The sequence below is a fragment of the Oncorhynchus mykiss genome, chromosome 30, assembly GCF_013265735.2.
Source record: "Oncorhynchus mykiss isolate Arlee chromosome 30, USDA_OmykA_1.1, whole genome shotgun sequence".
In the NCBI taxonomy this organism is placed as follows: Eukaryota; Metazoa; Chordata; class Actinopteri; order Salmoniformes; family Salmonidae; genus Oncorhynchus; species Oncorhynchus mykiss.
This window is the reverse complement of record NC_050570.1, coordinates 18,870,265-18,885,164: the sequence shown is the minus strand read 5'-3', so window position 1 is coordinate 18,885,164 and position 14,900 is coordinate 18,870,265. Positions and strand designations below refer to the sequence as shown.

The 14,900-nt window shown below is 42.2% G+C and overlaps 1 protein-coding gene and 1 pseudogene across 2 annotated transcripts in view; one reads left to right on the top strand and one right to left on the bottom strand.

Annotated features, from left to right (window-relative positions):
• Nucleotides 1–3,730, top strand: part of LOC110521480 (endophilin-A2) — a 35,970-nt gene extending 32,240 nt beyond the window's left edge. Inside the window, exon 10 of one of the 2 annotated variants that reach the window (XR_002473151.2) lies at nt 1,060–1,189. Coding sequence is in view for 1 of the 2 variants with exons in the window: in XM_021599057.2 (XP_021454732.2) it covers nt 1,060–1,253 (194 nt within the window). In the remaining variant the exon portion in view is untranslated. Of the gene's footprint in view, nt 1–1,059 lie in introns of both variants that reach the window. The other variant, XM_021599057.2, reaches the window with a different exon arrangement.
• Nucleotides 3,731–9,511: 5,781 nt separating this feature from the next.
• Nucleotides 9,512–12,285, bottom strand: LOC110522755 (annotated as a pseudogene).
• Nucleotides 12,286–14,900: the final 2,615 nt, after the last annotated feature.

The following is a 14,900-nucleotide window of genomic DNA, read 5'->3' as shown; positions in this document are numbered from 1 at the left end:
CCCCCCCACCCCAAAAAAAAAAGTTAATTAGAAGTGAAAGCACAAGTCATGACAAAAGATGTTGACAGCTTGGGCAGAGGTGGCGGAAATGATTCATCTTTTCTGATATTACTTTCTGGTGGAGGAGCAGGTTAGCGTGTCTCTCTGTGACGCACACATGATGGAACAGTGACTGAAGGATGAGGAACAGGCTGTCTTACCGTAGTGAGAGAGGTTATAGTCCTACATCATGAGCTGGGTAGAAGCAGTCTGCCGTCTTCAGAAGTGCTTAATAATTGCTTTATTTGCCTCGTGAAATAATAGAACAATAAATAATATTGATTGTTAGATTTCTCATAAAGTGGGTGGAGAATAGCCTAGGCTTAAGCTATGAACTTTCATTCTTATTATTTTGAAATCCACAACAATTTTAGGACAACACTGTAGGCTAGAATATTTTGGAAATAAGCTACTGTTCATAGTTACGTATATGTTTTGTCCTTAAGTTTTTCTGATAGGCCTAGTAAGAGGATGGGTTATTGGCCATTTTGTTTTCAACCTCGCATGGAAGGATTTTCCCAGCCTGCATGGATAATTTCTTTCTTAATAAGCTTCAACTGTCATTAGATTTTTCATTAGGCTAATGATATTATTTTTCTCATGAATCCTTGGACTACCTTACATTTTTAGGATATTCAAATAACTGTTTTGAGATGTTACTCTGTTAAATTAATTCGTTGACCAGAACAACACAGGGCTGTATGGGGTGCCAGGTCATCTTTCTAGCACTGTCACTCCTCACACTGTCTGGGCCTGCAGTGTGTTCATTTCACAACCCAGCCACACCTACTAATACTTCAACTACAGTGTGAACCATAAGCTAACAAACCATGTTATGTGAAAACCTAAAACCATAATCAGACAGTCCAGCTCTGTTAGCCAGCAGAAGGAGGGTGGGATGTATAGACAGAGAGAGATGGGATTAGTCTATCACTGTCTGGTATGATGTACACTTTTTCAACCTTCTCTCTCTGTTTTCCATCCCTCTCTCTCCTCCTTTCTCCTCTTTCTGTCATTCAGTTTCAGAACAGCCATGCTGTAAGGCCCTGTATGACTTTGACCCGGAGAATGAGGGAGAGCTGGGCTTCAAGGAGGGCGATATCATCACCCTGACCAATCAGATCGATGAGAACTGGTACGAAGGCATGCTGCACGGCCAATCAGGATTTTTCCCTCTCAACTACGTGGAGATTGTGGTCCCCCTGACAAACTAAAGAGTGCCTTAAGAGTACGTGAGAGAGGGAATGAGGAGCCAGTTGAATCTGTGGGAAAGATCCTAGAGTCTTCGTCCTCATCTTCACCATCATCACAGACGTACCTGTACTCTTTGGCACGGTTTCATCTTCACATTTGAAGGTGGAAAATGATGCCTTCTCACATTCCAGTTCAAATAAAAAGAGATTTGAATATGATCCCCCTGCCCTACAAGCGAATACGGAAGACTGACATTCAGACATGAAGAACCTGACTCAACCAGACTAACATTTTAAAGTAACGTTTTCTGTCAACCACAGATATCTCTACAGAAAATAGAAGTTTCAAATTAAATGTATAAAAATTTAAATGGTAACAATTTCTTATTGAATGTAAAGTTCCGTACCTGTAAGCAGCAGAAGACATTAACATCTGCAGTTAGCTGGTTCTGACTGTAAACTATACCACTTGTAAAGCCTTGTCTTTTTATTTTTCATAGTTTCAAAACAACAAATGTATTTCACACATCCCGCATTTCTCCAAGTCCCACATTTTAGTATGGACTCTGCTGAGTATTCGCCTTATTTACAAGGCAAGTATGTCGGACACTGCAACTGCACAGCCTTGCAAATAGTGGCTTTTAACTGGACTACATATCTTGAAGCCCCCTGCTGGCCAGGCTAACACAACCATCCTCCTCAGTAAACAACTACAGCAATGCCTTGTACTAATGATCCATTTACAAACAGTTGATTTACAAAACGATGTACCTTCTGTATGCCTGAGCCACAGGAGAGCATGAAGGGCCTCAGACATTGTTTAGTTTTGCTATGGTCTGCATTTGATTTGTTTTGGTCTAAGCCTCTTTTATTGTTTTTTTAATGTACAGCTAAACGGTTCAATTGCACCTTGAGATTGTTGATGTATGTGTGAGGGACTGTATAAGTAATGTGTAGTTGGAGGCCTCTACTGAAAGGATGTTCAAACCCAGACCGTCATAGACTGAAGCCCCTGAGGAGAAAACTGTTTGATTTTGGGTCTAGTTAACATTTATAAGAAAACATTTTCCCCAGGGGCTACTGGACATTTCATGACGTTAGCAACATTCGGGGCCTGTGTGTTTTTAGTTTTCCTGTCTGTCCATCTGTTCAATAGAGGAAACACAGCTAAAAATGCCAAATAGAGTACATGGTGTGTGAACCATATGTGATCTGGTGAGGTGGGGGTTTTAGGTGTGTCATCATAGTGCCTGTCTGTTCAGCTTGTCCTTAGAACCTCAGCTTGTACATCCATAGACAACAACGCTGCTGGCAGTGTCTCCGTCTGTCTCCCACATAGTGCACATAAACGTGGGACTCTTTTCAGATGCGTGTGTGAGACTGTGAAGTTCTTTAGGATCAGGAAATCTCATTCATTCATGTCTGTATTAAGTATTATTTACTTCTTCGTTGGTTATCACACTTCTCCCCGGGTCTCGTAGGAGGAGGGGTTGGTGTGTGCTGCTGGACAGGACTGCGTACGGTGTCAAATATAGTAAATACTGAATGAGGAAATGACTGGGAAACTGAATAATAATATATGGTTATTTTATTTGTGATGATGGTTCTGTTAGGAAAAGCCCCTGCTACCAAGATGCATACTGTCAGAGCTTAAAGACCCTCCATGATTGATAGTTGTGGATATGATTGAGTCACACATGCTGCAGTGCACTTTTTCATTCACATATTTCTCTCCCCTCGGTGTTGAGGTCCAGGCTAACTTTAGCTACTATTCTCTCTTCCAGCCTGCTCCCTCCATCCACCACTCTGCGCTGTCTCTCACATCACCTCCTCTCTGGTGTTAGAGCTCTCCCATACGTTTACAGGCCTGAGTTCTGTTCATTTCAATGACAGAGTGCAGTGGTGGACTGATACAGAGCAACCTGGTGCTGACTGGATCACACACCAATAAGAGTCCAAAACAAACAAACATAATTTATAGTTAGGGGTGCTTCAGTGCGTTTGGGAAAGAAATTAGGAAAAAACGAATACAACCAACCAAAATAACCAAGCTACTTACTATGGTCATGAATTTCTGTAGTAAGGGTTCTGTTCATTTCCAGCCTTGGCACTTTGCTGTGTACAGACAGTTGTGCATGTGTACACATGCTTTTGTGACACACTACACTTTTTAAAAAGGGTAATTTCTGTCTAATCCGTTGGAGAACCAGAATTATCACTTGAACTGAAAAAGATAATTCTGGCACTCAATGGTATTACTTTTTACATACAAAACATTCACAATTTTTTTTTTTTACATTAATCTTTGCATGTAGGTCTACCGAATACCTTGTAAATGTATTTTACTTTGTTTTCTTTTTACTTTTGGTATGTCATTGTATGGTATGTCAAATTTAACTGCAATATATTGTCATGTATTATAAAAACATATTTGTACTTGCTTTTTCTTGTTTTCTGCCTTCTACCGACTTTGAATAAATAAATGTCACCCAAGCATTTTTGTACTGTGTATGGACTGTTTTTGAAAATAATGTTTTGATCATAAGTGTAAATAAATTATTACTGCTTAATTGCCAAAAATGTTAATGCATGTGAGGAGGTGGAATCTACACAAATGATAATTTTTTTGTGTGTTTTTGATGGAAATGTTCAGTGGGTTGGTGGGACAAAAGGTGGCAGTGTAGTTCTTTCCAAAGCACCATCAACACTAACAGTGAGCAGACAGTAAAATTCAATGTTTTATCAAATAGAATGTTAAAATATGCAATATATTGTCTCGTGTATATATTGCATATTTTAACATTGTATTTTATTACAAATATTGTGCTAGATCAGGATTTTACTTTTGATATTCTATGATTGTAAATGGTGTGCAATTAATTCTGTCTATAGCTAGGTTTCCATTCAATTGGCGACAGATTTTCATGCAAATATTTTAAAATCAGCATAAACCTTACCGTGAAATGCTTACTTACAAGCCCTTAACTAACAATGCAGTTCAATAAATAGTTAAATATTTACTAAATAAACTAAAGTAAAAAAATTGAATCAATCAAAAAGTAACGAAATATACATAACAATAACGAGGCTATATACAGGGGGTACCGGTACCGAGTCAATGTGCGGGGGTACAGGTTAGTCGAGGTCATTTGTAAAGTGACTATGAACAGATAATAAACAGCAAGTAGCAGCAGTGTAAAAACACTGGTGTCGTCAGCAAACGTAATGATGGTGTTGTTGTCGAGCTTGGCCACGCAGTAGTGGGTGAACAGGTAGTACAGGGGGTCAATGTAAATAGTCCGGGTGGCCATTTGATTAGTTGTTCAGCAGTCTTAGACACTCTGGTACTGCTTGCTGTGCAGTAGCAGAGAGAACAGTCTATGACATGGGTGACTGGAGTCTGGCCATTTTTTGGGCCTTCCTCTGACACCACTAGTATATACAGTGCCTTGCGAAAGTATCCGGCCCCCTTGAACTTTGCAACCTTTTTCCTCATTTCAGGCTTCAAACATAAAGATATAAAACTGTTTGTGAAGAATCAACAACAAGTGGGACACAATCATGAAGTGGAACGACATTTATTGGATATTTCAAACTTTTTTTAACAAATCAAAAACTGAAAAATTGGCCGTGCAAAATTATTCAGCCCCTTTACTTTCAGTGCAGCAAACTCTCTCCAGAAGTTCAGTGAGGATCTGAATGATCCAATGTTGACCTAAATGACTAATGATGATAAATACAATCCACCTGTGTGTAATCAAGTCTCTGTATAAATGCACCTGCACTGTGATAGTCTCAGAGGTCCGTTAAAAGCGCAGAGAGCATCATGAAGAACAAGGAACACACCAGGCAGGTCCGAGATACTGTTGTGAAGAAGTTTAAAGCCGGATTTGGATACAAAAAGATTTCCCAAGCTTTAAACATCCCAAGGAGCACTGTGCAAGCGATAATATTGAAATGGAAGGAGTATCAGACCACTGCAAATCTACCAAGACCTGGCCGTCCCTCTAAACTTTCAGCTCATACAAGGAGAAGACTGATCAGAGATGCAGCCAAGAGGCCCATGATCACTCTGGATGAACTGCAGAGATCTACAGCTGAGGTGGGAGACTCTGTCCATAGGACAACAATCAGTCATATATTGCACAAATCTGGCCTTTATGGAAGAGTGGCAAGAAGAAAGCCATTTCTTAAAGATATCCATAAAAAGTGTTGGTTAAAGTTTGCCACAAGCCACCTGGGAGACACACTAAACATGTGGATGAAGGTGCTCTGGTCAGATGAAACCAAAATTGAACTTTTTGGCAACAATGCAAAACGTTATGTTTGGCGTAAAAGCAACACAGCTCATCACCCTGAACACAACATCCCCACTGTCAAACATGGTGGTGGCAGCATCATGGTTTGGGCCTGCTTTTCTTCAGCAGGGACAGGGAAGATGGTTAAAATTGATGGGAAGATGGATGGAGCCAAATACAGGACCATTCTGGAAGAAAACCTGATAGAGTCTGCAAAAGACCTGAGACTGGGACAGAGATTTGTCTTCCAACAAGACAATGATCCAAAACATAAAGCAAAATCTACAATGGAATGGTTAAAAAATAAACATATCCAGGTGTTAGAATGGCCAAGTCAAAGTCCAGACCTGAATCCAATCGAGAATCTGTGGAAAGAACTGAAAACTGCTGTTCACAAATGCTCTCCATCCAACCTCACTGAGCTCGAGCTGTTTTGCAAGGAGGAATGGGAAAAAATGTCAGTCTCTCGATGTGCAAAACTGATAGAGACAAACCCCAAGCGACTTACAGCTGTAATCACAGCAAAAGGTGGCGCTACAAAGTATTAACTTAATGGGGGCTGAATAATTTTGCACGCCCAATTTTTCAGTTTTTGAATTGTTAAAAAAGTTTGAAATATCCAATAAATGTCGTTCCACTTCATGATTGTGTCCCACTTGTTGTTGATTCTTCACAAAAAAATACAGTTTCATATCTTTATGTTTGAAGCCTGAAATGTGTCAAAAGGTCGCAAAGTTCAAGGGGGCCGAATACTTTCGCAAGGCACTGTAGGTCCTGGATATCAGGAAGCTTGGCCCCAGTGATGGTAGTGTGTACAGCCCAGTACCCTCTGTAGCGCCTTACGGTCAGATGCTATACCAGGCGGTGATGCAACCGGTCAGGATGCTCTCGGTGGTGCAGCTGTAGAACTTTTTGAGGATCTGGGGACCTATGCCAAATCTTTTCAGTCTCTTGAGGGAGAAAAGGTGTTGTCAAGCCTTCTTCACGACTATCTTGGTGTGTTTGGACCATGATAGTTTGTTGGTGATGTGGACACCAAGGAACTTGAAACTCTCGACCTGCTCCACTTCAGTCCTGTCGATGTTAATGGGAGCCTGTTCGACCCTCCTTTTACTATAGTCCACAATCAGCTCCTTTGTCTTGCTCACATTGAGAGAGAGATTGTTGTCCTGGCACCACACTGCCAGGTCTCTGACCTCCTCCATATAGGCTGTCTCATCGTTGTCGGTGATCAGGCCTACCACTGTTTAGTTTAGTTTAGTTTAGTTTGAGTACATTTCCTGGTAATCAGTCTGGCCCCTTCTGCTTTGTGAATGTTCACATCGGCTATGGAGAGCGTGATCACACAGTCGTCCGGAAAACAGCTGCGGCTCTCATGCATTCTTCAGTGTTACTTGCCTCGAAGCGAGCATAAAAGGCATTTAGCTTGTCTGGCTGGCTTGCGTCACTGGGCAGCTCTCGTCTGGGTTTCCCTTTGTAGTCCATAATAGTTTTCAAGCCCTGCCACATCCTACGAGCGTTAGAGCCGGTGTAGTAGGATTCAATCTTAGCCCTGTATTTCCTGTTTGATAGTTCGTCTGAGGGCATAGTGGGATTTCTTATAAGCGTTCGGATTAGTGTCCCACTCCTTGTGGATGTTGCCTGTAATCCATGGCTTCTGGAAGGGAAATGTACGTTCGGTCACTGTGGAGACGATGTAGTCGATGCACGTATTGATGAAGCCGGTGACTGAGGTGGTATACTCCTCAATGCCATTGGATGAATCCCAGAACATTTTACAGTCTGTGCTAGCAAAACAGTCCTGTAGCGTAGCATCCGCATCATCTGACCACTTCCGTATTGAGCGAGTCACTGGTACTTTCTGCTTTAGTTTTTGCTTGTAAGCAGGAATCAGGAGGATATAATTATGGTCAGATTTGCCAAATAGAGGGAAAGGGAGAGCATTATATGCGTCTCTGTGTGTGGAGTAGAGGTGGTCTAGAGTTTTTTTTCCCCCTGGTTGCACATTTGACATGCTTGTAGAAATGAGGTAAAACTGATTTAGGTTTGCCTGCATTAAAGTCCCCGGCCACTAGGAGTGTCGCTTCTGGATGAGCATTGTCTTGTTTGTTTATGGTCTTATACAGCTCGTTGAGTGCGGTCTTGGTGCCAGCATCGGTTTGTGGTGGTAAATAGACGGTTACGAACAATATAGATGAGACATTTCTTGGTAGATCGTGTGGTTTACGGCTTATTATGAGGTATTCTACCTAAGGCGAGCAATACCGTGAGACTTCTTTAATATTAGACATTGCGCACCAGAAGTTACTGACAAATAGACACACACCCCCGCCACTCATCTTACCAGACGTAGCTGCTCTGTCCTGCCGAAACACGGAGAAACCAGCCAGCTCTATATTATACGTGTCGTCGATCAGCCAAGTCTCGGTGAAACATAATATATTACTGTTTTTAATGTCCCATTGGTAGGATAGTCTTAATCGTAGATTGTCCCGTTTGTTTTCCAATGATTGCACATTGGCCAATAATGCAGGCAGTGGTGGTTTACTCACTCGGAGCAGCAACAAGAACTGCCCCTCCCTACCTTCAGGCTATGCTCAAATCCTACATCCCAACCCAAGCACTCTGTTCCGCCACCTCTGGTCTCTTGGCCCTTGCACCCCTACGGCAGGGCAGCATCCACTCAGCCCAGTTCAATCTCTTCTCTTTCCTGGCACCCCAATGGTGGAACAATCTTCCCCCTATAATTAAGACAGCGCAGACCCTGCCCATTTTCCGAAAACGTCTGAAACCCTGAAGAGTATCTTAAATAACTCTCAAAAAAGGTTGTGGAAATCGCTCTGTAATTTCCTGGTTGCTAAAATTCTACACCGTTCACTCGATTTCAGTTTGTGAGAAAACAAGCACTGAATAGTGTAGGGAATCATTGTACCATCTAAGTTGTTGTGAAATATCTTTTCAATAACAAAAAATATTGGTTTTATCAACTGGTGGACCCATAGCCGTGGGAAGTACAGTAGGGATGCTGAGGTAGGCTGTGCTGGTAGGCTAGTGTCAAGACTCCGACCGAAGGACACTCCCCTTCCCATTCGGGTGGCGCTCGGCAGTCGTAGTCGCCGGCCTACTAGCTGCTACTGATTATTTCCTCCCCCTCCTTATGTGTTGATTGTGTGCACCTGTTCTGAGTTAGGTAGTAGGCTTTATTAGTCAGTCGGCCCGCAGGGTTCCTTGTGTGGGATTAATTATTGTGATCGTCTGTTTGGTGTACTTGTGTGCACGTCTATTGGGTTTTGTGTTTTCCCATTTTGTGGGTTTTTCCCTGGACAGTTTAAGTCCCCCTGTTTGGTGCATTTGTTTGTTCAGTACGCCCTGTGTTTTTGTGAGGGTTGGCTTATGTTCAGCGTTTATCAGTGCATTAAAATAGCACTCCCCTGAACTCTCTGCTTCCTGCGCCTGACTCCTCACCCACTACACTCAGACCGTTACAGCTAGTCTACATTAAATTATTATGGATAAGAGCAAAAATATTTATATTTGTCAAAAGGCAATCAAGCATTGCTCATTGTGTCACCAGAATAAGACCCTCAATATTTATTGGAAAGGAGCAGAAAGCTCATCACCTTGCACTTTCAACAGCCTGTGAAGTTCATCATAATTTATTTAATCTGTAGCCTAATAAACTGCATAGTTTCCAGAGTTGTAGTGGGAGGGCCACACACCATATCATCGCGTGACTCCAAGTTGACTTCGATATGATGGTTTTTATATCAATATTTGCGTATAGAGTCGTTTCCATTTCTCGCATAATCAATTTTACCAACACAAAAAGATCCCGCCATGTAAAACGAACAAATGATTTGTCTGCATTTATTAAATTGTACTAAAACGTCCTGTTTCCATCACAGCTGTAGTGATTTTTGTTCATATGACTTCACTAGCATAAAACTGTAGATGGAAACATGGTTAATGACTGCAAAAAAACAAGAATCTACTACTATTACAGAAACACAGAAGTAGTTCCACTATGTGTTTTTAATCTAATTGTTTTGGTAACATACACACTGGTAACATACACATATTTAGCAGATGTTATTGCGGGTGTAGCGAAATGCTTGTGCTGCAAAGTTGCTTAGGAGCTTGAAGCAGAGCTGCCATGTCAGTGTGCCATCCTGTTCTGTGTATTTAGCAGGTTCAAGGCATTGTTCTCATATCAGTACTTCCACATGTCACAGACCACAGTTTCAATAAATATATCACAGGTAATAGAGAAGAGGAAGACCCTTATTTCCATGTCGACTTCTGTAACAACAGTCTGATGCCAAGCACTGGCAGCAGACGCTAGGGAACACATTCACAGCACACAAATCATCACGTTATACTGTACAAACATTGTCAGTTATACAGACCTCACAGTCAGAAAAGGCCATGGAGACCAGTACACTCACCCTCCGGACTCTGGAGTCACCATCTCCTCCTCCAGGCCAGTGCACATTCAGCTTACAGTATGCCTGAGGCCATGGCAGCAGTTGTAAGACCACAGACAAAGGACAGAAATGACAACCTATTATCTGTGTAGATAATTTTGTCATTTTGAGATTTTAATTTGAGATCAATGCATTATACACAAACTTGTTTCTCTTCCACCTTAGTGTGTGTTGATGACTTGGTTGTAGATGAGCTCCAGGATCTGAGAGTAGGTCTGGTATTTGGGTGTGTGGCCTCTCAGAGAGCCCTGGGGGAGAGAGAGGGAGAGCGAAACCAAACAAGTGAGGAGGAAATCTCTGAGGGACAATTCCTAACTGGAGATAACATGCATGACTCGAACTTCACGCAAATGTATCGATGTCAATGAGAGATGTGAGATAATTTGGGTATCATGCGCAGATCACAAGTTAGCATCCGGCCCTAAGTGATTAACATGGTGTGGAATCTATGCTACTTGTGTTACATAGCAGTTTCCTGTTGTAAATGGCTTATGTTTCACAGACCTTGATTTTGTCCATCGTGGTGGTATCAGGACACCAGAACTGATGGAACTGTACCAGGTCAGGAGCTGCCCTGTAGAAGTCCACCAGCAGCATCTGTGAAACAATAATTTAATACAGTAAGAAGAACACAGTTACAAAATGGCCAATGGTCTACAATTTGAATGAATTTGCATAAGTATGGTTACTATGATGATAACTAAGTTTACAGACAATACCATCTCATTCAGGATGTCACTGGTCAGGAAGTTATATTGTACATAGGTCCCCACCACCACCACCACCACCACCACAGGGATGCCATGGTCATTGGGCCTTTGCTGAATAGTGATAAGTTGGTGTTATAGATGTTTACCTGACAGACTTCGCATGAACAGATTCTGGCAGATCTGAAAGGTCATTGATTGTTTTTCACACAAACATCTGTATCATACTGTGGAATTGGCGTGTGTTGATCCATGTCCTGATATTATCAGTGTTACTCTGGCTTACCTCTTCCTCAACAGCAAAGACCCAATCTCTATCTGCGACAGGGAAATGCTCTTAAACTGCAAGCAAAAGGGCCCAACAACAGAGGTCATACATGTTGAAGATCATTACTGCAATGCCAGAGCCTGGGGAATGCAATGTCATACTTCTGACATTGCTCACTGTCTCTGCTTTTAAAGGAAATACTCACGTTGTGTGTTAGTGTCCTATCGTTCTCCGAGGTAGCCCACCACCTCACTGCATACAGCACATTGAAAGGCTGGAATCTCTTGATGGCTGAGAAAGCTGATAATCCCACCAACGTGTGTGGACCCCTGTCGATATACAGTATGTGTTTAAGTGTTGACGCTACCTTATATGCATTATTGAGACAGGCTGGGATAAGCACAAATATACCTTGCATTCCTGGTACCCAGAGTGCAGTATCTGATGGGGATTATCTCTCTGTCTCCTCTCCTGGGTACAAGGCTGATATATGTTAGAGGGAGCCCATTAGATACATCTTTCTCATATCACTCTCTACCATACATAGTTTAAATTACATAATGCCATTTCTCCAGATTCTTGGTGGATTGAATGTCTCACCATTCAGCTCAGGTTTGTTCTTCCTGCTCTTGTCACCTGTCGGCAATGCCGTCTTTCCCTCTTCCTCATCTCCCATCGCGTCATCTTCTACCTCGCTCACTAAGCTCTGACATCACAAGACGAGGGAGGGTTTGAGATGCCAGTATTCTACAGTGCTTCTCTCCCTCCAAATCTCCCTCTTCCAGCATCCCTTCCTTTTGATGCCTCTTTTCCTGTAGAGCTTTGTTTCCGTATCAACAAACCTCCCTCTTTTTCTCCTCCTCACCATGTCTGCGCTGGGCTGGTACTTGTGCAGCCAGCTGGTCTTGTACTGCACTCGTTTCTGGCCCCTGTAGCGCACTGTGGCCCACCCACAGCCCGACTTCTTAGCAGGGTTGACCAGGCGCTAGCAGTGTGTGGCCCAGGCACTGGGAGAGTTGAAGGTCTGCCCCGTCTCCACCCAGCAGATCTTCCCATCGTTAAACAGGTCGCCTAAAAACGTTTTACCCGAGGGAGGGAGGGATGCAACTTTAGGCTGGTGCTGGCGACATTATGTAGTGAGGTACATACAGAAGTGGTTTGTTGAGATCGGTGTGAAAGAACTTGACTGGCCTGCACAGAGCCCTGCCTCAAACCCATCGAACACCTTTGGGATGAATTGGAAAGCCGACAGCGAGCCAGGCCTAAACGGCAGGCCCTGACCTCACTAATGATCATGTGGCTGAATAGAAGCAAGTCCACACAGCAATGTTCCAATATTTGGTGGAAAGCCTTCCCAGAAGAGTGGAGGCTGTTATAGCAGCAAAAGGGGACCAACTCCATATTAACGCCCATGATTTTCGAATGAAAAGTTTGATGAGCATGTATCCACATACTTTTGGCCATATAGTGTATTTGTGTATGGACATGTATTATGATAATCAGTTACAGGTGCATTACCAGGTAGTAAATGGACAGCCCTCCATCCCCAGGCTCTACAAATGATTCCCTCTGAATTTGTTATAGGGGTCATGACATCTTTGAGATCAAGAAGTCACCCAGTGACCCACATAAATCACTGTCAATGTTGAAATGTAATAATCTGTTGGACGTTACATTTAAGGTTGTTTGACATAGCTAATTTGTTGTCACTTTTGATCATTTGTGATAGCCCTATTTAATGTTGTGGCTTTTGTGAAACAGCGTCTGTTTATATGGTTAGTAAGAAAAAAAGAAATGCAGAAGGCATTCCATATAGGGATAAAATAGTAGCCTACTGATTTGATCTAATTGTATTAATTACCACTATTACATTTAAAGATGGATGCGCGTTGTTCTTTATTCTTGGCCATTGGTTATTCATCCGCAACTCGAGGCCTGCTCCTCGAGATGAATTTCACTCAACATTTTAATTAAAATCATGTATTATTCTCACCCATTTCCATGAAAGCGTTTGAGAGCCGCTAGAGGTTTTGATCAATGCTCAGAAGGGTTCAATAAACACACTTTGCCACACTGGCTGGCAAGCTATTATGCTATTATGCAAAAACGTAACATGAACGCGTCTGCAGTGTAGTGTTGTGGTGTTTTAATGTCAATTCCTCATTTTTCTTTCTCCCTCATTCCCATCCTTGTCACTCTCCCCGTAAACTAAAGCGATGTTTCTTTGATCATATAGGTTATATCTCATTGTAAATTGTTGCTGTTCAGTAGCTATCAGACACTGTTTGTTATAGTCAAAAAATATATTTATCTATCCATTAGTATCCATTAGTAATTACATAGTATTGAATCAGATATCAATTCCTGCTTCCGGAAAGATAGTGTCGCTCGGTGCTTTGAGATAGCCGCTATGTGGCCAGTGTGCCCATTCGATTTCGCTTCAAGCAAAAATAAAATATTTATCCCCCACTAGAGAATTTCCTCTTCCAGTCCTATGCATCTAATCAAATCAAATCAAATGTATTTATATAGCCCTTCGTACATCAGCTGATATCTCAAAGTGCTGTACAGAAACCCAGCCTAAAACCCCAAACAGCAAGCAATGCAGGTGTAGAAGCACGGTGGTCTTCAGTAAAGACTTAAAGGTTGAGACCGAGTTTGCGTCTCTCACATGGGTTAGCAAACCATTCCATAAAAATGGAGCTGTATAGCAGAAAGCCCTGCCTCAAGCTGTTTGCTTAGAAATTCTAGGGACAATTAGGAGGCCTGCGTCTTGTGACCGTAGCGTACGTGTAAGTATGTACGGCAGGACCAAATCAGAGAGATAGGTAGGAGCAAGCCCATGTAATGCTTTGTAGGTTAGCAGTAAAACCTTGACATCAGCCATTGCCTTGACAGTAAGCCAGTGTAGGGAGGCTAGCACTGGAGTAATATGATCAAATTCTTTGGTTCTAGTCAGGATTCTAGCAGCCGTATTTAGCACTAACTGAAGCTTATTTAGTGCTTTATCCAGGTAGCCGGAAAGTAGAGCATTGCAGTAGTCGAACCTAGAATTTTTCTGCATCATTTTTGGACAGAAAGTTTCTAATTTTTGCAATGTTACGTAGATGGAAAAAAGCTGTCCTTGAAACAATCTTGATATGTTCGTCAAAAGAGAGATCAGGGTCCAGAGTAACGCCAAGGTCCTTCACAGTTTCATTTGAGACGACTGTACAACCATTAAGATTAATTGTCAGATTCAACAGAAGATCTCTTTGTTTCTTGGGACCTAGAACAAGCATCTCTGTTTTGTCCGAGTTTAAAAGTAGAAAGTTTGCAGCCATCCACTTCCTTATTTCTGAAACACAGGCTTCTAGCGAGGGCAATTTGGGGCTTCACCAAGTTTCATTGAAATGTACAGCTGTGTGTCATCCGCATAGCAGTGAAAGTTAACATTATGTTTTTGAATGACATCCCCAAGAGGTAAAATATATAGTGAGAACAATAGTGGTCCTAAAACGGAACCTTGTGGAACACCGAAATTTACAGTTGATTTGTCAGAGAACAAACCATTCACAGAGACAAAACTGATATCTTTCCGACAGATAAGATCTAAACCAGGCCAGAACTTGTCCGTGATTCCTCGCCTCTTTCCTCCTCACGATGTTCCTTCAGCTCTAAAAGAAGAAAATTAACCAAACAAATCAGGTGGAGGCCAGCAAAACCACCTACAAGTAAACCCTCACTGTGACAATAGGCCTAGGCTACTTATTGTCACCATACATTCGGTTTGGGCCTATTACATTTCCAAACTCGCACTCCACACTGCCCTTTCCCACCTGGACAAAAGGAACACCTATGTGAGAATGCTGTTCATTGACTACAACTCAGCGTTCAACACCACAGTGCCCACAAAGCTCATCACTAAGCTA